The following is a 24002-nucleotide window of genomic DNA, read 5'->3' on the forward strand; positions in this document are numbered from 1 at the left end:
CCAGCAGCTATTGGTGTCACCCGTCGAAGTCTAGTTCTTGCTCCCGATAAAGTCATATGATCCCGTAGTTGACGCGTTCAAGTCTGTCCTCTTGATGTTGTGATCGGAACAAGCAGCGGCCAAGACCAGTAAAGCCAGTAAAGTAAGGCAAGTAAAGGCCGTAACGTCAAGTTTGTTAAGAGCATCCTGGCGCTGCAACCCCTTGACTTTCTTCTCTTGTTAAAGATGACAAAATTTGTTTAAAAGTAGAATTTTGGGATTATGATTATGGCTTAGGTTCCTAAAGAGCTCCAAAGATTTGGGCCGTATCTCCTATCGAACTGCCCATGTTGGTTCGCTTCAAGGTTTGGGGGAGATTCGCCTTGCCTTCTATTCGACAGCAGATCGAGAAACCTTGGCATGGTATTTACCTGCTCGACCACAGGAGTAGGTGGTTTACGTGCGCGACTCTAAGAGAGAGGGCGACAAGCTCTGATCCCTGCCACTAAGCTACTGGGGTATAGGCCTTCACCGGTAGAAAGCCAACAAGTCATTTTAGGCAGCTGAATTTGCAGCCGAATCTATCTATCACAGGTTAATCCAACTTTGGCTGAAGAGTCAAATGCAGGCGTCTTTTTCTTCAACTCATAGAAGCTGCCAAGTAAGAAATTTCGGTTAGTAACTTTCGTAGTAGGGCGAACGGAAAAAAATGCTAGTAAAAAAAAAAAAAGAAATTGTAATCGAATCTCTCCCCTACGGAATCTCTCTCTTGGCATCGGCATCCACCCGGGGGTTTAAGTCTGTCTCTTGAAGGCAGTAACAACAAGTCCCATTATTGCGATATTAACCCAAAAGATAATCAAGTAGAAAAGATGAAGCGCCTTGGTCTATTTATGTCAAGTGTGGGAAAATGGCAAACACGTGATTTATAACATATAAAAGAGTCAAATTCATTCATCCGCAATCCCTTCTTCAACTCCTGAAAGTCGGAATGGACGCTAAGCCCTAACTGGAAGAAACATTGTACGGAAAGCATCGGTTATTAAGTTTTTGAAAAAACCAATCCCTTGATCTATTGAGAGATCTGTGTCTGTATTTGCCTTCGGGTTGACTCTCAACCTTTCAAGGCTCCTTCCTTGGAGTGGGGAACCAATGACAGCTATATAGGCAGTTCGCCCACCTCTCTTGAATAGGGAGATCGGGCAGCCCACCCCTCTTGGATACGGGGAAGCATATCTCGACCACTGCCCTTTTTGTTCTTTTGATTAGGTAGAGCTTCTACCCGCTTTAACTTCTTTTTGAGACAATCCCCCCTCGGGCTTACCAGTCGGAATGGAATTTACTGCTATATCTATTTAAGTGATTAAGTGAACCGGTAACCGATCCAATAGGACGGATCTCGAGCTGTAGATGCGGATAGTTGCGATCTTTCCCTTTGTTTATGATTCGATATGTTATGTATGAACCAGACTTTTTTCTTTCCCCCCCCTTGTTTACTAGACGTAATACCTCCTCTCTTCGCCGTTATATAGGTATGGAATAGAATGTTTTCCTTTGTTTATTGATTTGATTGAGTGGGCCATCCGCTCTTTACTATAGATAGATTGTCTCACCGCGCTTTCGATCTCGTTATGGCTGAATGATGCGTCAGCAGTGAAAGGAACAGGTAGATCTCATACCTTTATATAGAATAAGCTTTTCTTTTCAAGTAGTTTTAGCTTCTCGCCCTATAGTATAGGTAGGGAATGGACTGAAAGCCAACTCCTGCTGATGAACATATACGCTACTTCCCGCCCCGGAAGAACCTACTTCCATTCAACTACCTGAACAAAATAGAATAAGAAAGGGGAGAAGCTGTCTTTCATACGATTTAACTAGATTCGTAAAAATAAATATCAGTCGGGGTTTCTACTTTGTGGAGAGGGAAATCTCCTTTCTCAGAATCTCAAGTTGTATGCTTCTTATGAACAATCGCATTGGATAAATCCAAATCCTCACGTTCGCCCTACTACGAAACTTACTAACCGCAATGCCTTTAATAAACCAGTGATCTTTTTCATCATGTTGACGTTTCCCCCGGTTTTTTAGATGAAACAACTTTTCCACTCGTAACGAGCAAGAGAAATTGATCCATTTTGACCAGGCTTGAAAGTTTTCATTTTGTCATGTCGTCTAGGAAAGAAAACAGGGTTGATGACTTTCGCCCAGTGGTGGATGAAACTTTTTAAAAAAACATCATTGCGTGAAAATAGGTTTTATTCATTTTGCATATAGGTGGAACGAACCTTTTTTCATTGTTCGGCCCGATAAGAAGTTTATGTCGAATCTAGCCGCGGGGGTCTCCGCTTTCCGGCTAAGCAAGTGATAAAGGAGTAGCGGATCCCTTTGTCTGTCGCATGATACCGGGGAGGCCTTCTTTTAGCACCGGTAGCTATGAGTCAGTCGGGGTAGTCACTCCCAAGAGAAGGTAAAGATGGGATCGTTTGTATGCGCCATACCTATAAGAGGGGAGAGAAGGTCGAACGCTAATTCCTGACTGAAGGGCTGAGAATGAACACAAGACTTTGAAGACCAGACTCAGGAAAGCGGACGGGAACAACAACGACGTAGTGACGTTGACTAAATACGAGATTTCGCTTAAAGTACATAAGCGGGCCAACGGACGGCAATGAATAGTCAGACTAGCCAACCGGGGCTTCCTTCACAGGCCAACAAGCAATACCGGGCCAAAGAGAGAAAGCCGAAAGAATCTTTCGAAGAGGGGCTTGCTAAAGAGGCTCGAAGAGGGGCGGCGAAGGAATACACTAAGGCAGGTTTCAGAGCTCGGCAGACTAATACTTCTAGGTAACTAAGCGCCTGTTATCCCGGAAAGTATAATCGCAAGCCAACGGGCGGCAACAGTAAGTATGGCAAGCTAACTGCTGGGAGAACTGTTAGTATACCAACAACTGAGGGAGGCAGTCCAGGTGGCATAAAAGATAGGTAATCTAATGAATGCTCGGATGCTATGCCGCTTGATTAAGGTTAGTAAGTTAAACGACTATTGTATGAGGATTCGATCACAGTCCCTGTGTAAACGCAATCTCATTCTCAACTTCCGGGGCTTAACCCTTCTCATAACTACAGTATTTACCCAATCTTTAAAGCGAAACCATCAAAGTTCCATCTGCTCACGATACATAGAGCCGACCGCCGGCTCGCTTCCAATCGGGTTAGGAGGTTAGAAGTCAGAAGTCAACAAAAAAAAAATAAAAAGAAAAAAAACTCGATCTCAGGGTCCACCCGAGTGTCAACACTTCTTAGTTTAAGGCGGGACTCCTCTTTTTGAAGCGGAGATTCCACATGCAATGTCGGTGACCTGGGGAATAGGCTTAGGCACTGGGTAGACATGAGATCAGACTAGCCAGCAAAGATACCATCCGAAGGCCACGACGACAGACACGCTTTAGATAGAAGGTCGTCAGCTAGACCCAGTATGGCTTCGGAGGTACACTAGAAGGCAAGTAGCAAGAGCCCCGAGAAAGCGAGAATTTCCGAGGACTAACGGTAACTAAGCGCAGTATAACACGGAACAACGTATGAGCGTAAGCTATAGGAGGGCAAGTCAGCGGCTGAAAAGGTCAACTAATAGACCAAGCGCCAGAGTGAGGGACAGCTAGCCAGATAACACGAAAGGAAGAAAAAAGCTCTGTTCCAAATGATCGGGAGTAATGATCGAATGCCGAGTAGAGTTGATAAAGTTGAGTGATCATTGCTTGGAGACCCGATGGATGGGAGTCTCCCCCATAGGGGCGAACTCATTCCCACATTCGTTAGCCGCAAAGCTAGAAACGGCAGCGACTTCCCGGTTGGTCACTTACTTTTGAAGGTATCTCTGGTGATCTTTTACCCCGCTGACCGCGTACATCAATGTCTCCCCACTAATTAGGCGGACGACAGGACTAGTGTCGCACAACGCCAATACTCTACAGAATGCATAGCCCAATAGACTATATGTACCGATGAAAGTCACAAAGGTCATAAGCCTTACGAAAAAAAGGGGGCAAAGCAAGGGTTGTTGGCAATGCGACATCAGTTGGCATATAACAAAGGAAAGGCCCAGTGAAAGCCAATGACGGAGCTTACCAGTAAGATATATTTATATATACCTTTCTAATTTCGCTTCTTCTTGAAGCCTATTTCGAGACCATTCGACTCTAAGGAGTTAGATGAGGGAAGACAATCACAATCTCGCTCAACAGAATGCGAGTATCCAGAACCTGAAAAGGCCACACTGGTAGTTGTAGAGCTCAGGATGTCAGCTGGGACTTTCCCTTCCTGTCCAAAAACAGCGAGAATCAAGCCACGAATGAGGTCAAGGCTGCTGAATGAATGAATGAGACAGCTTGATAAAACCAATGCATCAGGGCTAGGCTGACGATGTCTGTCTGGCGTACCTAATCTTTGTATAGGGCGCGTGCTACTTATGACAAATGCATAAAGTTATCCTCTCATAATAAGCCATACCTATCCAACTAATAACAAGAACCTTAACATAAGTAAGTACGCTTTGATGATCAGCCTATTAATTAAGCGAGGCCTTTCGAAGTGCTGTCAGCTCAGGATGCCTAGAGCCGCACAACGAGTGGTTTCCACCCGCGCAAGGAGTTTGTTGGCAGATAGGAAAGGCCAAGATCCGAACTTGACGTCCCAAGGAGTCTCTGTTCATCTTCGTTCAAGGCAGGACGCATTTGACCGAGTGGAGACAGCTGTGGAAGCAGCAATCCCTTGCCTCCTGGAGGAGATAAGCTTTACGTAAGTAGGGCCCGCGGGAGTAGCAAACTAGTCCCATCTTCTCTTTCTCTCAACTCAATAGTATAGATGCATCAGTCGACTCTGTGGATTCTGTTTATTCCGAATATCGATCCTTTCGTCAAATCATGTCTACACGGGAATAAAGCTTTTCAAAGCACCCGCAGATTGAACAACTGAATATCCGGAGCTTTTCAAGATCCAGATGTTATATCGGATTTTTCTCTGGGTTCCAAACCTCCAGTGTATACTTTTTTTCGCTTCTAGCTCCTTCCTTCCGGCGGTCATCACCTCCGGATTGGACGCAAACAAGCGCACCAGCTATATATAAGAAAAAACCCTAAATGAGGTCAGTTCAAAGCTCTAAGAGGGATAAAAACCTCCATATCTTACCACCGCTTTACTCTTTGAGTTGGTAGCCAAAGAGATATTCTAAATAAGAAAGGGAGGGGGATCCACAACGAAGGAAGGGGTACTACAAATGCTTGCTTCAATCGGTTTCTTTATCTTGTCAATTGAAAGATTCGTTCCTGCGGCGGTGTCCGTCCACTAATGTAAAGATTGGGCGTGGGAGAGGTGAATTCGACGAAAGACACTTTCCGGGCGATCATCTTCTGAGCTCTGATCTACGACCACCCTCACACTGCTATCGATCCGGCGGACAGATGCCCGTTCTGCTGATCCAAGCTTCTTCCGGACCAGAACAACACGGAATGAATCTTTATCTGGGAAGGCATGATTGGGAGCTGGCTCGAAATCCGATAAATCTAATATCTCCGGGCCTCAGTTAGAAGGTTATCTGCCCCGCCTTGCTTTTCGGTCTTGCGCATTCAAGCGTTGAATAAGGCCTAAGAAGGGCTTTCCCGAGGCTGGGCGTAGATGTATCTATTCGGGGTCGAAACCCTCATTATTGATCATCTTGGGAAGGATCGAGTGGAATTTACGGAACCATGGACCATTACCATCGCTCCTGGGGGTCTTGTTACCATCACCGATCAGTTCGGACGGGCATGGCGCACGAAGCCCTCAGAGAAACCATTCCCTTATCCGTCGCGAAATCAATCTGTTGTGTTATCATCCCCGGTGGAATCTCGAATCGTTAAAAAGCTATGCCGGCGAATCAATAAAAGGCTTGCGCGCTTCTTTGCAGTGCTGTTCTCTACTGCATCTTATCTAGGACCGATGCTTCGTCTCGCTTCGGCGGTCTAGGAACCTATTTATCTTTTTAAGTATCAACCGATGGAAGTAAGCAAGCTACCTGTGCTTCAGATAGGGACAGAGCTCGAAACTCCCTGAGGTAAAGACAGAATGAACAGTTGGTCGGGTAAGGATTCCGTTGAAGCGGCGCGCATTGAGCCTTTTTCTTCCTTTCCGTCTTTAAACCAACTGCGAAATGCCTTTCTGTTGCAAAAGCACTAGAAACCATCTGGAGCTATGTATATTAATGTAGGTACGCTTAGCGCTTGGTAGGTCAGGAGCAGAGCTTGTAGTATAGTAGTTCCAAATCCAACTTCTAGGGCATAGGTTTTCCTAACCAAACTAACAACTCTAGTTTATACTGAGGCTAGCCAAACCCGACAATCTACGACTCTACGAGCCTTGGGCTACTTTCCAATTGATTTAGGAACTATTGACATACATATTAGATCGGCTTTCTCAAATGATTTAGCGCTTAGCTACTATATATAAATAAGTAGCTTCAACCTGCTCTTACAAGACGAATCGAATCTCTTTCTCTTTCTATACTATCTTTACTACGCTATTCAAAGCATCGAGAAAGATGATGCACGAGCCACTCTTTCTCTTATATACGCTATTTGAAGTTCGCTTGTGCTGCTTCCCGAGTTAAAGAAAAATCTTCTGATCTACGACCACCCTCGGCATCAAATCAAACAGACGATTTGATGTAAGCAGACGATTCTATGCTGTCCGCTTCGCCCCGCGGTATTGGCAATGTATTCAGTTCTTTTGTACCGATGTGAACCTCAACAGGAGACTCTCTTTTTTTTCCCCCGGGTAGACTTCTTCTCCTCCTTCTACGATTCCGAACTCTGAAACCGAGTGAAAGAACCCGGTTTAAAAGGAGTCCTCTAGCCCCTTAAGATCTATAACTCAATAGAATTCTCCAGCCGTCAATCACCCGTTTTGGTAAAGGAATGTTACCTGTTGCCTAGCTTAACGAAAAGAAAAAAAAATACTAGATATACGAGTCACGCAAGTGTTCGGGGGCCCTCGCTCTCGGGAAATCGACTAAGAGATACAGTCTTGGCTCAGTCAATCAATCACTACTATAAAAAAAAATCCATGATACCATAAAGAAAAGTTACACAACAGAAGGTGCTGCGGGATAAGGAGAATAAGTGCTGGATACAAGTACCAGTGCCATAAAGAAATGTCACGAAAGCCGAGAGCCATCACGCCCGAACCAGCAATCCCTTCTTATACTGCTTGCAACTCCGAGGTTTCTGATTGACTTAACTTTTTCCAGGAATAGCCAATCCCAGGGAACCGAGCCCTCCCGAACCGCATAAAAGGAAATGATTTGTGAACCAGTTCCAGATAAAGATAAAGAATCTTGAATAGAAGAAGTGCGTCAATCCCTCTGCATCGTAATCAACAAAATAGGCATACGAATCTGCGTAATCAAGGATCTGAATCCACTGAGGCATCCAAATCCGTATCCCTATTCCCTTCCTCAGAAACGGAATCTAGGGCCGAGGGGGATGTCTTCTAGTGAGGGGAGTCTTTTCAGCTTCAATCGACTGGAAGCACGACGGAATCTTGTCGACCAAGATGATAACAGGGGTATTGGACCTTTTCATGAAGCCCGAGTCGCCCTTAGTAGTAATCCAAGCCAGCAGGATGAAAGAAAACGAGCACTTGGGTTTGGAGTCAGATTCATAAGTAGATAAGTTGTTCCGCATCCGTCCTACTATTTGTAACATGTACCCTCTCCGTATTTGGCGTCAGGAAAAGTAAGTATTTTGAATCTGACGGCAGTACTAGGTAATTAGAATAAAACTTCAGGTAGGGTTTCTTATTGTAAGGCGGCCGGTAATGAGCAGTTTCCAGAACAAAAGGAAAACTAAACCGACCCGTACAACCTTTTGATCACGTTGAATCGAGCGGATCTCAAAAGAGCCCGCTGTCACTCGAGAAGTGGTGCAAGAAAGATTGAGAATGCTATTCGATTGTCAAGCCCTTCTTGTGGCCAGGGAAGGAGTGGCGGAAGGGTACAATTGGCATGTTGGGCTTTTTAACAAAAATGCATCAACATACACTGCGAAAGATCGGATTAAGCAAGCCTTCAGCGAATGGCAAGAAAGCGAAATCCAGGTTTCATTCCGGGCTTCGGTTTGTAAACAGATTCTTCAACTCGACCTCCCTGGTTAAAAAAAACCTGGACGAAGGGGAAAGGCATGATAGGCTTCAGCTAAACAAAGGAGAAAGACGATCCCTAGTATGAACGAAGGAGAATGGTAGTCCCTACTAAGACTGTGCCTCTTGTGCACCTATTATGCTATTCATACAGGTGATCATGAACGACAGGCTCAGGTCAACGAAACCGCTTCTGCGCCTCTAGTCCACCATCAAATAAGGTCTTCATTGGTTCTATCCTGCCGCTCCATCATCGGTCAATTTCGCCAACCACAGCCCGCCATACGCAACCAAAGCACGACAAGCTATAGACCAGAGCACACAAAACTGAGTGATGGAGTTGAGAGTCATGAGTGAGGGAGCACGGATTCTTCTCTTTTACTGGAATTTTCCAATGTCTAGGTCTAGCTCAGGAGGTAGTAGGGGCTTCTTCGAGAAAGGAGGAAGGCTCTATATAAATTCGATTAGTTTCAATAAACCTTTTCTATATCTATAGGTTGGCTGGGTCTCTAAACCTGGACGCTCTTCCGCAAGAAACTGGGTGGGGGCGTATTGAAGCTAGAGCTCAAATCTAAAGTCCGAAATTCCCTACTACACTACAGTGTTACAACTGCTGATTCAATTATAGGCTGAGCTATCGCACCCGAGATGAGACCAATGCACCTTGAGACAAGCCCCGCCTAGACCTACCTCAACCTACCAATCGGCGGATTCACCTGCCTTCGGCACCCTCCTATACCTCTGTTCACTCGGCAACCCCTCCGACTAAGTAAACTAGCGCGTGTACGAACATTGGAATTGCTTTCTCTGCCGGGCCGCTATCATCCTTGAATAGAAGAAGGGACTACCAGCTCATCTTGGATCAAATGCTGATTCTTTCGCATGATATGACCCGTAATTGTTAAGCAGCACTTATATTTGTACCTAGTGTTTCTGTTTTTAATAGCACGGAGTTAAATAACCAGGTCCGGTAGCACCCGCCAAGACAAAGACAAATAGTAGCAGTCAGGATTCAATCCATCCAAGGAGAAATGCCAACTAAAAGAAGGTAAATGGGTCGACTAAACGCGGTTAAGCCGATTGCATGAAGACCCACCGGATAGGTGTGGGAGAGCCTTTCATAGAAGGATTCAATACTGACATAGTTACTATAAATGATTTTTCCTGGAAATGAAATCGCTAGTCTTGTCTCCAGAATCCCAGCGGGAAAGAGTGAGTCTTCTCTATTCCTCCTGCTAAAACTTGATCATATGTATCGAACCTACAGTCAGAGCCCCATGAGCTGTCGAAGCGAGACGAAGACACTAAAGAAAGAAGATAAAGAGGGCTCGTTATTACTTATTTTATTCTCTCTACATAGAATAGAAGAGGGGACGTATCCAACAGATGCTTTTCTATGATGAATTGGGTACTATCCAAGCTCTCCAACAATAATTGAAGTGAAGTTGTTCTTTCTTTGTAGCTCGCCGTCTTCCCTATGATAGCTCAACAATTATGTCGAGTCAGTCACATGATTGGTTCAGCTTTCCTAAGAAAGCGAGCATAAAGTGATGATGAAAGGAAAAAGGCTTCCTTTTCGTTACGCTATGGCACAACAAAGAAGCACTCCTGCTAAGCTAAAGGGCGCATAGATAAGCCCAGTTCTTCCATGAATAAAAAAAATTTCTCTATAAACTATGGTACGATCACTCGAAAGTCTAATGGCAGGGTAGCTATTGCTAGAGAAAAGGCTTTCCCGAGCGATCTAGTCCCGTATGCCTGGGTGCCAGATAGGGGAAAGTCTAGCTAACGAAACAGAATAGATTAAGGCACTAACGAAGAGTGAAAAACCCAGCCTGCAACCGAGGACGAGAGAACATATTACTTTCAATACACAAGCGGGAACCCCCCTTTCATTTCATCCAGATGATCCTACGAGTCAGACGAAATCCCATTTCGGAAGTGTGGCGTCGATTAAGCATAGAAAGCACTGCGCTCCACTGTTTTACATCTCAGTACAAACTGGAGCCTCTACCTAAGAAAGCATTCTCTTTTGATGAACAATCGCTAACTAAAAGAGGAACCGCATAATGAAAGCACCGCTCGCTCAAAGCTTGAATCTATGTCTCCTAATCAAGTTTTGGAATCCTCCATTTATTCCTCTGGGATCTACAAAGATGAGAAAGTGTTTTTATATTGAATATAGAGATTCTTTAGTTCGTGAGTTACCCGGGAATAAGAACAGGATTTCGGTCTTTCCTCCACTTGGGTATCTAAAAAGCCGAGTTCGTTTTTGCTTTCTCAAAGCAGAGGGAGCGAAACCTCCAACGAAGCAAGCACTCAATTAGAAGTTGAGACACGCATTAGGTTCAAAGTCCATTTGATCATGCGCGGAAGACCTTCTCTTGTTACTAAAATAGGAAGAGGTCTTACTCAAATTGAGTAGATCCGGCGGAAAGATATGGTGGTTCCTCCCAGAGATTAGATATCCGGCCGTTCGCCACTCAGCTTTAGCTATTTTTGGTGTTCTGAACCTGTTGAATTGGATAACTGGACGATACGCCTAGGAATCTTGATTGTTAACCCGCGGGTGAACATCATCAGTCTACTTTCTTTCCTCGCTTACTTGCTTAAAAGCTTTTTACCCAATAGATTTGACCCAAGGGTCACTAAATTCTTTAAATTCCTCCAAAACTCTGAATCACCCCACGAAGCTACTTATTCTATTTTGCTTATTCACCGAGTCGTGAATCAACTCACGAGCCTCCTGGCCGATACCATAGGACATTGTCTTTTCTAAAGCTTCAAACTCAGGCTCATCCGCCGGGATCGCCCCTTCCTTCGATTTCGCATATTGAGAAAAGCCAGACCCAACTACCAGTTCCGATGAAAGAAAAGGGGCTCCTAGCTTTGATTACTCATCCGCCAGAGACTACTAGGGAAGACGAACCACTTTTCTTTTTTGGATAAGATTTAGGCGCAAAAAGCTATTTTGCATTCAAGATATGTACTCCTATCCCGAAAGAAATGCACATAGTTTAAGCGTGTTCCACCCAAGAAAACGTGGTATGATATTCATGAAAGAAGAGTTCCGCTGTGTGATTATTGGAAAAGTGAAAAGAGCGGTTCGTCACCCCGGATAAGTCCGTCGATCAAGCAAAAGTCGAGAAAGTCAGGCAGATCTTGAATGTTGATTTTCTGGCCATAAAAAGATGTTTGAAGGCCAGTTGGAGGCATGTCGTTGGTCATCAAAGCCAGTTTTAGGCATGATTTCATCAAGGTGGCTTTAGCAACCATAGATAGACTGAAGAGCCAAGCACCTAAATTCCTCTCTGGAGTGACCGGCGGGCTTATTTAGTTGTGGGGGTTCCATCCTTTGAGTTCCCTGTGGTCTTTTTATTCAATCTTTCCCACTTGAGCCTATTACTTAGGCTCATGGATCACCTTCCAAGTACCTGCTTTATTTATGTATTGCTCCAGGTTCCCCAGACGGGATATAAGGGACTTTCCCGAGCGAAGTGAACCACCCGAACCACGCGGACTGAATCTAAGTAATCTGCTCTGATTGGAATGGTTATTTCTGCTTATTGGCCTTTAAAGTAGTCTTTGTACCAGGTACACTGAACAAAAAAAAATATTTCGAGAAAGAGGCTATAAACCATTGAATTGTGTCGATTCGAGCTAGCTTCAGGTCTTCTTCAATCAGAAAGTCATGCCTTTTCACTATAGTAAGGGATTCGATCCATATCACAAAACATATATAAATCAAATATAGATGAGTAATTCAAAGTATATAGATGATGAAATCAAAGTCAGTCGTCTATCAGTTATGGAGTTGAGAGTCACCTTTGTTGCTTCTTTTGTCTCCTACGGTTATGCTAAGATATATTAAAATGTGCATTCAACCTATATTTCCCCTTTTCTATTGTACAGATGCCTATTCATTTCTGCGTAAAGCTCCCCCTTTCCTTTCTTCAAATATCTCATTTCTCAGTCTTGACTACTTCGGGCACGGCGCGCAACGGAACAGAAAATGAAAGCAAAGAAATCTAGCCAGGGATCCGTTTTGATAGATCCCGTTTTGGCTTTCATATGGCAGATGGTCCGGTGCCTTTTCATATATGTAATGATGGCGCCCTAGGATTACACACCACGCAAGGCGGGCAAAGCCATTCAAATTTCACTACCTAACGGAGGAGCGTGATAACCTCTTTGTAATAAAGGAATTCATTCACCCGGCTAGGAACAGTTGTTTGGATTGGACATACGTCACAGAAACAGAAAAGATTAACACTTCAAAGTGTACGGCTATCTCCCAGCCTCTGCTCCCTATCTAGTAGATGAAGAAGTGAGTCCATAAGGAATTAATTCATAGTAGAAAGGGGCGTACTTGACATAAACTAAAGCGCAAGGGAATTCAAATTTGAAGTTGAAAGTCAAGAACAAGAAAGGCTTCGGGCGAAGGTTAGACTAAAAAAGCTTTCCATTCCGTATATGCAGGATACTCTATTCCCAATACTTACATGAAAGCATGCTGCCAACTAGTATATTGATTTCGGCTAGTAGATTGATGAAGGTCGCTGATCCACTTGATAAAGTGTCGTATGCCATACCCATTTGTCCCTTTTCTTCGATCAAGTCCTCCCAGAAAGTCCAGAAAGTAGTATAGGTCTAATTCAGATGTGGGGCCTATCTCCGAAGCATAACGTGGAGCGTGGGGGTAATTCAAGAGAAAGACTAACCCAAAGTCGTTTATCCAACGGCACGACCAGGATCCGAGCACTCGCTTTGGAACGCACTTCATAACAACGGACTTTGACACTTTTGCTGTCGAGATACGGGTCGTGAATAACCTTTTATTTGCTGTGATCTCGATCCTGTTCCGATTCGGATTTCCTTTTGTAGTGGATAGCATCCCCTTATTGTCTTCACTAGCGTTTTCTTTTTATGTCCCGGAGCAGTCGCCTTATTCAAAACTATAACGATTATAGCTGCTGTACAAGAAATAGATTATATTAGTAGTAAACTATAAGACTTTTGCTTCTAATATTGAAAATGAAGCTTCATCTCTTACCTGCGGATTTTAGTGCTTTTGAAGTGCATCTCGCGGCCAACAAGCTCTAGTGACTGCCTCGATCAAAAGCCCTTAACCTCCTTCCTATTTGAGGATGATACCCGGGAACAATCCTAGATCAATGAAAGCAACCGAAGCATAGCAAGGGGAGCTTTAGCTTCTTCATCATGTCATTCTTCTGCTAGATGAGCCCATAAGCAATCGTAGGGCTTCCAAGCCCGACTATACTAGATTGGACCCTTCTGTATCTACTCTACAGAAAATAACCATCCCTTCTTCTCGAATATGTATTCTCGAATATGTACTCTTATTTCATAGAAATGAACCATCTCGCCTTTCTCTACGCTGCCCGGTTCGTCAGGAAGGTAGACAATTACCACATAATAAGCAAGCAAGGCCTCATCCTCGGGTAGCATTCATCGGGGTGGCGTCCCTGAAATAATAACTCTTTAATAGGCACCGCCTCGTCGAAGAAAGATATCTATTGAGTATGTTCGCGATTCCTCTTCTTTACTCCTCCTTACTTGAAGATTGAACCTCAAAACTCTTTTATTTCGACCTCTATTAAGCTAGTTTTACAGGGTGATCCTGACTAAACCAAAGTACCGTGACTCAAGGGGCATGATCGCAAGGCCGAATCTTTTAATGTAGGGACTTCACCAGACCCGAACTTATCCTCTTAACTATGAGTCGCCATCTTCAATTTTCTTTGTAGCCGATATCTTTCCTCCGCACCTACAAGGAGCTATATGCACCTCTTGTCTAATTGATCACAAGTCAAGGAAGAAGAATCTCTGGCTGATCCAAGGGAATTTCGTACATTGTATTCATTTGTCTTTGTCAAGCATCCTGACATAAAGGGAACCGTCTACTGGCAAGCGAAGTCATCTCGACGATGTAGCACTCTACTAATACCATAATCTTTAGTCGGAATTTTGTGAAAGAAAGAAAGGGCGCTCCCACATACTACTAAAAGCTCCAGCTCGGGCAATAATCCTCTCCACTCAAAAAGAAAGGGACTACTATCGAATTACCGATCGAAAATAATCATCAACCTATCACTTCGCGGTCGCACACTCTCCTCCCCTAACCCCAGCATTAGATCACTACGAACTAAATCCATTTCATTTTCAGTCTTATTTATTATAAGGGGACACCTGAAGTATGCTATTTTATGGGGCTTGGACCATCCTAGGGCGAGCGACTAGATCTATTGATCTATACCCATTACCTACTCTGTGATAGATCGAGCGTACTCTTCCATCTTGTATAGGTAGGTGTGACAGCACGCATTGGTCTATTTAGATTCCGTCGTGCTTCCAACCGCTAATCAGGGGCTCCCGACAAGATTAAAATCTTTGAAACTGGAGAGTTATAACTTGACCCTTTTTCTTCTAGGAAGAGGAAAGCCCTTTCATTATGTGCTGAGTCCGGCAACCTTCGTAACAAACAACCTGGGATTGGCCAGATCTTGAACTTCTCAATCGGCTCTCTACGAACCCAAAATACCAAGTTTCCCCTCTCCTAGAGGATGGCAATTACAAAACTTTGACTACTCAACCGCGGTGGACTACTACATGATAAAAGCTTTGCTAAGGTTCGAATCAATAGACCTGTATAAAACTTATACTACGAAAATACTACACAAAAGAAAGTGGCTCAGCCAGGCAGAAACAAGTGAACCAGAATAAAGAAAAAACTGCTTCAAGCGCATCTGTACGTATAGTAGTACTTTAGAAAGCACATCTACCGGCACGTAAAGAAATAAAAGAAAGCTATTGGAATCTCGATAATTGAACGAAGAAGCTTAGAAATTTCGACGAACGTCCAGAAATGAAGCAAAATCCCTTGTATTAGACCATGTCTCCGGAAACTGCTTTATTATTCTACCGATCTGGGCTGTCCAATCCGTTTCATTCAAATCCTCTTCATAGGTTTTTGGCTCTATAAACGAAAACACTTTCAAGTAACACCTCTGCTGTTCTGTACACTTCTATAGTTATACTCATGAATCTATAAACTGAACATAGGGATTGCCCTCCCCGGTGAAACAAGAAGCATCTTGCTCTACGTTTAGGTAGCTCATGGTTAAGTGAAGTGCGACTAGCCGGTTTAACAGACAAAGCACCTTTCTTATTGTACCTCCATAAGGATGTATTGTAGGTAGCAGCGCCGGACCGAGCTGTTGAGTGAACTCTTTGAATAACAGACTCGCGGGGCGCTTGCCTAGTAGTGAAAACCCTCAAAACAGCATATTTCATCAACTGCTTACCCAGATATCTGCGTATCCGCATAAGGGGAAAGCTATAGTAATCCTTCCCTTACTCAAGTACTTCCCATCTGCTGAATATAAAATATCCGTAAAGTGAACCTGTTCTTATTTGAATTCCAGGGTCTTTTTTTATTCGGAATGCCCGAGTAGTTGAAATTTGTGGGTAATAGCATATTACCATAAAGCATTTTGTAATGGATTAGCGACCAGCAGGCGCTGAAGTACTCGCTTCAAAGTCTTTCTTGGATATTTCTCTATTTAGTATCTCCCTTTAGATTCTTTGTGAATTGATTGTCCAGTCTCATCCTGAGGAAGGAAAGGAGAGTTTAAGGTCTAGTAAATCTGGATTTAAAGTGAAGAAGAACGCAAATCAAATTCTTGTTAAAGGTCCGATGTTTACGATTTGTTGTGGTTAATCTTCCCAATTGACTAAGTGCAAGTTAGAACATGGTAGCTTCTGATTCACGGCCAATGAGACGGAGCTTGCGAGCGGAACTCTTTTTGGCATCATTCGCAGTGAGAGAAGAGAGCATACGCAGTGAAGAAGGGAGCTTATATTTTAAAGTATATTAAAGGTATTATAAAATCAAGATTATCCCGACGTGAGCAATCACGCTGGAATAGAATAGATGACTTCTATGGCTTTCTTTGAAGAATTTTCGTCTCTTAATCCAGTTTTTCATACTTTATTATTTTATTGATCGGGAGGTTCGACGTAGTTGACCTTTCTTTTCACACTGTTGGGGGAACTCCCGTCTATCGATACGGGGTTACATATTCTTTTTATGGGAAAGCTTCTAGCTACCGAAAAGGATCCGAGCCATCTTCTAGAATAAAAGAACATCGAAGAAAGGTAGCACTGGAAGGGCGGAGTACTAAATCCTTTTTTTTTCTTTGTGCAAGTAATGATCGTGTCAGCATCTTTTGGTTAACTGATTCAGTTACCGATCAATCTGGCCCTAGGTTCCCTAGCTCCAACGCAGAAGGCCTCTCATTTCGTCCAGATCTTTGCGGCATCTCCAACTGCAAGCTCTGATGGACCAACCTACTACTTATGCATGCGATTTCAAGTCTTCATAAATGAGAAAGGTCGAGTCATTACACAAGCAAAGGATACCTATAACGAGAAAAAGGGCTTTTATTTTGCTAATCCCAAGGGGACTGCTTCCTAATGAAAGTCATTACTCTGCTAATCTTAAAAGAAAAGGGCTACTTCCTGATTCATTCCACATTTCACATTCCCCTGGGGTACCACCTTTGCTACTCGTAGATTGAAAAAATGCTGTCAGCTTCGCAGCCGGGCGCTTTCCCACTTCCTTTTTCGCTTTGCGCTTCACTACTAGTCCTAAGGCATCTTAAACACGAAAGACAAAGACGTTTATGCGCTTAGAACGTGGCGTGCTATTCTACATTTCGTGCCTATCGTATCTATCCCCTACTTCGGGAGACTAAGCAAAGATAACATATTGAAAGGATTGAACTTATCGAACGAGGCCTATTCAACTACAGGAATTTCTTCTGGTTCGCTACTTAGATTATTGGATTGGACCGAAACCGGCCCATTATAAAGTTGGGGGGTGAGCTACTTACTTACTTTACTTTCTTCCTTGTGGGAATGGCCGATTCACTACTCCCTCGAACTGTCTTATCACTTTCCTGGTTCACAACTAGCTCTATTTTCTCTTTCTCCTTTGGCTTTCAACACTAGAACAGTTCCTTCAAAGGAAAGAAGGCATTTTTTTGATTCTTTCTTCGGGCAAAAAGTCGACGTGAGGCACCACGGTTGGATTCTCCAACTTTTGCAAATGAACCCCGTTCAAGTTCCATCCCAACTGTCTCATCTTGAGAAAGGGCAATATGGCAATATTTATTAGGTCAATCAGGCTTCGCGCCTTCCCTTCCCCGTGGTTTAATCGGAGTAACCGCGTAAGACATATTCTTTGGCAAAGCAAGCTCACTGCCTTAATTTAGGAGTGAAAGAGCCCGAACAGCTTTTATTGCACCAAGAGCGGGAACTCAGACAGCGTATGAGTGGCTCGGATCTAGCTAGACTGCTCGCTAGGCCCCTTGCCTCTCTTTAAGCATCAAAATAGGAGATCTTTGGGTCTCGGCTATCACTTTACTTTCCTTAGTTTCAAAGGATTGAAGAAGCTGACTCTCACAGCGGTTAGTGATTCAATCACACCGGATAGGGGAATTCTAAGAGCGTCAAGGCTTAGAGCTTCTTCTCAAGCTGCCTATTTTGTGCGTGGGTTAACTATTGATTCAATTGCGCAAAGAAGCCTAGTTGTCCTAAGAGCTGATTCGGGAACTGCTTCAATTCCAAGAGGAGCGCTTACTCTTGCAGCTTTTTCTTTCACAACTCTTTCTATCACAACCGATTTTTCCTCATACGGATCTAAGCTCTCGCAAGTGCCTTCCCTTCCTTCTTGCCTATTCGATAGGAGCTTGCGGGGAGTTCTTTTATATTAAAGAATAGTTGGCATCAGTGTTATCAGTGCATCTATGAATCCAACCTTCCCTCACAGTGGGAAGGGATAAACGCCGATTCCTCCTTGCAATGGTTATTTCGGATTCTGTAAGAGCGAATTCTATGGTACAAAAAGGCTATGAAGATTGCCTTTACACCTTCAAGCTTGAAGGTTCGCTAAAGCAGTTCGGTGATTGCAAAGTACTCAATCAGGCCCTATCTCCTACGCTACCATCTGTCTTCTATTATAAAATGGATAGTTAGAGGGAATTAGAGATAAAAAGAACTCCTAAAAGAAAAGCACGCATGAGAAAGTATACGATAGCACCATCTCTTCCCACTACGCCTAAGAAGGAAAAGAAAGGAAAGGACAGACAGCAGGGAAGGAGATTCTTTGAAAGCCTACTACTCTTTGGCCCCTTGGCTAGCTTGCTTGCATGGAATGAATAGGCTTGCTGACTGGCTTACCTACTTGAACTATCCAGCATAAAGCAGAGATGCCATACTCTTCTTTCGTGCACTATGCTTAAGACATAGAATTCGAAGAAAGAAATAAAGACATTTGCAATTGGCTAGGACAGTTCCCTACACGGGCGAATTCCGACACTCACTGTACTCCCCACAGCTTTCGCCTACTGAGCTTGGGCTGGTAAGCTCCGGGGCCAGTCTCCTTCCCCTGTTATCCTCCCCCCGCTTCCTATAGTACTTTCCTTTGGCTTGGAAGGCAGCCACTTATTATGGAATGACATATATAATGATGATGGTAGCTATCTGCCTAGCCTCTGGTACATCTTATATGAAGATTAATGGCCGTCCTTAACAGATGACTTACATTGTAGAGAAAGGTTTATCTAACTAGTGTGGGAGTTTGGCTGACCACCCTGCTTTCTGACGCTTTCTCGACGGTAGGCACCCAACGTCGCCAAACAAATTAGCCTCTCCTTCTTCCTCAATAGCTGCCTTAGTTTAGTCTTTGGTTGGTGTGCGACTATGAGCTTCTGGGCCTGTACGATTTCCTGTCCGAAAAGGCAATCCTCTACAGGAAGGGCCAATGGCTACGTCCCGCCGGTTCGTCTACCCGGACACCGTGCACTCCCGCAGCATCCCATAATTACATATTATGGTTGAGTCTAAACTCTTGCGCTCACTTAGCTAGGGCTTAGTCTCGACGGGAACCTCCCATCTTGGGTAAGGGGCGATGGAGTGAGCCCTACTAGTCTCACTCTCCCCCTACGCTTTTGTGGGCTTCGGGAGCTCTGTCTTCTCCCCTTTCCTTTTGCTTTGGCTTTTTGCCTTATCTCGTGCAAATGAAATAATAGGAGAAAAGAGTTTTACATCTCTCTCTCTTTCTCTCTGATTTTTCCATTGCCAAAATACCCTTGCTCTTCAATTGTCGTAGGTAACGTTCGAAATCACCGATGTCGAGTTCAAGCGGAGTAGCTTACGGACCTCGGAACCTCGCTGTTCTGGGTTCATAAGTGACTCTAGAACGCTATGTTCCGCGGCTAGCCGGCTAGCTTCCCTTCCAGGCGGTAGCCATTCCGTCGGAGGTAGGACGTATTTCGAAAGGCCTAGAACAAGGAGAATTCTAAGGCCCCTAGAATCGCATCAGTACAAGAAGGCGGACGTTGATGGCTGTGTACGTCAGATGGCGATCCCCTATCTGCCCGGAAGAAGATTACTATAATCAGTAAGGAAAAGAGGTTCATAAGGTTTGCCACTAGGGGAGAGAGCTACTACTTCACTTTCTTGATTTGAGACCCAGATCATAGAGGAAAATGGGCTGTTTGACGGAAGGCATAGCGCTAGTCCTCTTACGGATAGATGGGACTAGGACCGATATCATGCTATTCTAGAGATAGATAGGCGAACAACGACAAGGAAATCCCAAGCTATGAATGTTCTAATGTTTGCGTCTTTGAAGCTTGTTCCTTTCCCACCCACCCTCCATCTTTACTTCTTTGAGTGTGAAGCACATGTTGGCATTCCAAGCTCCTTAAAACTCTATGACCTACTAAATCTTTCTTCCTTCTAATTCTCGTCCTGCTTTTTCAGTTCTTAAACGAATGAGATCGTGGGAGCTGTGAATATAGAATTCGTTTTCTTCTTTAACTCTTTATCTTATAGTTCACCTTAAATTAAAGCACTTCCAGTAAAATAAGGAAGACTCACTTGGGCTCTTATAATCATTGCAGGGTTCGCTCGAGTAGAATCATATCCAATCTTCCTGCTAAGCCAATCCCCAGTACAAGCAACTAAATCCAGTTCATTCCCAAGGAAAAGGGCTAACTGAATTCCCCTTCTCGAGTGAGAGTTCGGTCCGCAAGCTTCATGCTTCCTTCATGCCCTACCTTCACGCTCTACTTACTTAATGCTTTCCTTACTTCTCTTCTTTCCTTCGCTCCCCGGGTCATTTGTTTGATTTTCCCGTCTTTTTCGTCTAAAGTCATCTTTCACTCGGAAACGGACATGGAAATTTTGCATTTTCGCGTTTTATCGGTATTTTCGTCCTAAACTGCTAACAGATAGGAAAGAAAGATTCTTACCACTTAACTTTGACGCTGCTTCAAGGCAACTGATGAAGTTCCCCGTTAAGGGCTGAGGGTGAAAGCGTAATGAAATTCATCCTATAATAGAAATATCTATATCAGAAGGAAGCACCGATAAGAGTGAGCAGGGAAGAGCTGGAATGTCGGTCTTTGGCTAGAGATGCGCCTTTCTTCTATTCTTTGATTATCAATCCTTCTTTCTTGCTGTCTGCCCATTCCTTCCAGGCAAGCATAAAAGTAAAGGCAGGAAGGCGTAGGAATAGCAGACGAAAGGGAAGAGAGACCGAAGCTAGGCTAACTTCATCGTTCCCCTTTTGTTCAAGGTGCGGATTACGGTTTCTTCCTTCCCAACGCTATCCGCCCATGCAAGAGCGACAGCTGCTTTGTAGTCAAGAGGAGCAGATCCATGCTATTCCCTTGTTTAAGTTTAAGCAAGAGTCTATTTTGTTTTCCTCCGGTTAGCGAAGTTCCCCAGACTAGGGTTCTACCATGACGAAGAAATGCATTTTTAAAAAGAAAGAGATAGGTTCGTGCGTGCAGCCGTATACGAAAGTACGCTTCCTCTTCTTTCGAATGCTAATGTGTGGTTTTGTCCTACTTCCAAAGTCACAGAGGGAGCTGGAGCCGATTTTTTGTTTGACTACCTTCAATCGACGGATGGTGCTAAAGGAGTTGGGAGAAGAGTCCACCTATAGTTATAGTAGTTAGAAGCCCAGCTTCAATCGTCAGCAGGTGAGTCAGCAAAGTTCTCTAGGAAGTCAGCCCATTGCTTTGACTTTTAGCTGCCACTGCTTCATCGCATCGGATGTTGCCCTTGAATTTCTTTCTGTAGCCGCATCGGAGGATGTAATAGCAAAGTATGCCACCGCTCCTTCGGAGGTCTCCTCCCCCCTTTTGGACCTATAGATTGGTACCACACGAGACCGGACCCGTAGCCTGAGGTACCCATATGCAACGAAGACTTTGAATCGGATACTTATTCTAAGATCTTTCTTCCACTGCCAATAGTACGAAAAAGAGTCTGAGTAATAGCTTCAACAAAGCTCCGTTCCTTCACTGAAGTCTTTGTCTAGAACTAACTAGAAAAGTGAGCCCGGTCTGACTCAATCGTCTTCCGACTTGGGAAGAAGTGCCCCCGAAGCACTCCATTCATCTGGTGATGAAGAATCTCCTATCGCTTCATCTTCCGCTGCCCTTTCATTCTCTTCAGTTGTCTTCCTTCTTCCGTGTGGAGGAATGCCGATAGAACTGTGGATACCTCAGCTTTGGGAGAGACCTCCGTTTTGGTCTTCCTAGAAAGTGAGGAGGCGCCAGCCGCTGGTCTGGACTTTCTTTCTATTTAAAATCAGAAAGTCTTTTCAATAAAGCCTTCGTGAACTCAATCAAAAGAGCAAACAAGCTTCATGTTCTCCTGCTCGGAGAATGCTAAAACAGCGTATATTGAGACAAGAGCTTATTCTATCAAAGAGCGTATTCTCGGCATCAATACACTAACTCCTGGCAAGATCCGATCGGAAATAGCCAATTAGAAGAGTGGCTTAAAAGTTCCTTATCCCTTTGTTGATGAATCGCATCTCCCCCCTTCCTTTCTTCTCTCCAAAACAAAGTCTTCGAAGTGGGGAGTCACTTCGCTCGCCTTCGGGTTAGTTAAGAGTTCTTGCTTCCTCCTTTGCTGCTTTGCTACCTTGCTAATGCTAAGAAGTGAAGTTCTATGGTTACTGTCCTAGGTGGGGATTAGAGACTCAATTCCTTCTATTGCCCAGCTGAGAGAATGGAGTTAATCTTATTGTAAGTTCCCCCCCTTAGAATCCCCAGTGGTGAAATACGAGCTGAAAACCTCGCTCACGCGGGATGTTTCCGAGCTAGATTGCAAAACCAGGGGGTCTTTCTCAAATCAATACTCTGGGCAGGAAACCCATAGTTTGTTTGGGTTCGATAAATCCCTTATTGGATCCAGTTTAAGAGGGGCGTAGCGTGGGATAACCAATCTCAAGATTCCCTCTATTCCTTTGTCATAAGACTGTATATTACCTACGGCGATAGGCCCATCTCTTCCTTATAAGAACTAGATCCGCCAGAAAGAATGGAATCCTTTTAGGCATTCGGCAGAGCTAACTGACGAGAAGAAAAAGAAAAAAGAGATAACTGAATGCACTTCTGATTGATATGAACCAATCCCCTTATAGAAGATAAAGTTCGATCCGCTTGAATCGATCTAAGCACCAACCCAATCTCGATGAGAATCAGTACACGTAACTCGATCAATCCACGAAAGTGTGGCACTTCTCCACCCGCAGCTTTATTCTCTTATGATTTTTTTTTTTGAGTGACCTTGCAAACAATGGTTATTTCAAACACCGTAGACTGTCACACCAACAAAGACCAAGAGCGTCTTCTCTGTGCTTGGAATTAGTACTAAGAGCGGCTATGAGTAGGAGCTTGAAGCCTACCCGCAGTTGATGGTCTTGTTGGAATATGCGCTGTTCTCGACTCCGATGCTATTTCATCCGTTTTCGATTGTTTAAGTCCTTACCGGGCGAAAGGCATAAAAGAATGAATACCAGGCGCAAGCTCAAGGCGAGACAAAACAGAGAGTACAGTAAGCGATCGAAAGCTGGATTCACAGGCAAACCAGACTGACTTACCACAGACAGTAGGGCAGAGAATTTCTTTTAAAAAAGGAAGAAAGAATCAAATCCGAAGAATAGCGTAGTATAGATGTGTCCTTGGGAATAAAATTTCCTTCTTCTCTTGGTTCTCATTGGCATAAGGCTCTAGTTCGACTAGCTTGAAGGTGGGCAATTTTGCTTAGCAGTAGGAATTTGATATAGAGCTGCAAAAGCGGCTAGAGGAGTTCACACCCGGTTTAATTTGATATGGATAGAAACCCCTGTAGTTCAGTAAGCCGAGGGCAAGAGTCATTCATGGCATGCTTTTTCCAGGTCCTATCGAACAACGAGAGATGGACTTACCAGGTATGACAGTCGCTAGGCTTGGTCTTCTTTGTATCCAGAGTCAGTCTACCCGGGGAAGCTCTAAAAGAAGCTTCGAGGAGCCTTGCCAATTAACGATTGGAGAGATGGGAATAAGAATTGTGTATTGTATTAAAAAGAGAAAGAGATTCGGATGAAAGTGCTCCCAAGGGGGAATCACGCCTTTTTTTTTCTAGTTCAAATAGCCCGAGTCTGACTCATCTCCCGGGGGAGAAGGGAAAGCAGGAGCGGTAGAAGAATAAGTAAAGGGAGTTTTTGCTCCCGTTAAAGGAAGTGATCTGACTCTTTCAGAAAGACGGAACTCCGAGTGAACAAAACAAAGAACCAGACTGAGACTGACTTACATTCCTTCAGTAGGGGATAAAAAGTTGATTAGCTTTCGTTAACAGAGATGAAAAGCATAAAATCCGAATCTGAGATCTTGAGAGATCGAATCATAGCTATGTAAAGTAGCCCTGGGCTGAGACGTGACCTCTTCTCCTCGTTTTCATTGGGTCACTCACTCGCCTACAGGTGA

At 44.0% G+C, this 24002-nt stretch overlaps 2 protein-coding genes across 2 annotated transcripts in view; both read left to right on the forward strand.

Annotated features, from left to right (window-relative positions):
* Positions 1–15714: 15714 nt before the first annotated feature.
* LOC148914443 (putative mitochondrial protein AtMg00970) lies at positions 15715–17845 on the forward strand. Its single transcript, XM_089042563.1, is given in 5 exon segments — positions 15715–16018; positions 16020–16106; positions 16108–16171; positions 16174–16215; positions 16218–17845. Coding segments are annotated over 5 exon segments (348 nt in total). The 5' UTR covers positions 15715–15920; the 3' UTR covers positions 16275–17845.
* An 853-nt stretch (positions 17846–18698) lies between these two features.
* The window catches only part of LOC148914444 (ATP synthase subunit C family protein), a 7120-nt gene continuing 1816 nt past the window's right edge, over positions 18699–24002 (forward strand). The window contains exon 1 of the mRNA XM_089042564.1: positions 18699–24002. This exon is cut by the window's right edge and continues 1816 nt beyond it. The gene's annotated coding sequence lies outside the window, so the exon portion shown is untranslated.

Source organism: Prunus mume, linkage group LG8 (genome assembly GCF_029339155.1).
Source record: "Prunus mume cultivar Tortuosa linkage group LG8, ASM2933915v1, whole genome shotgun sequence".
Lineage (NCBI taxonomy): Eukaryota > Viridiplantae > Streptophyta > Magnoliopsida > Rosales > Rosaceae > Prunus > Prunus mume.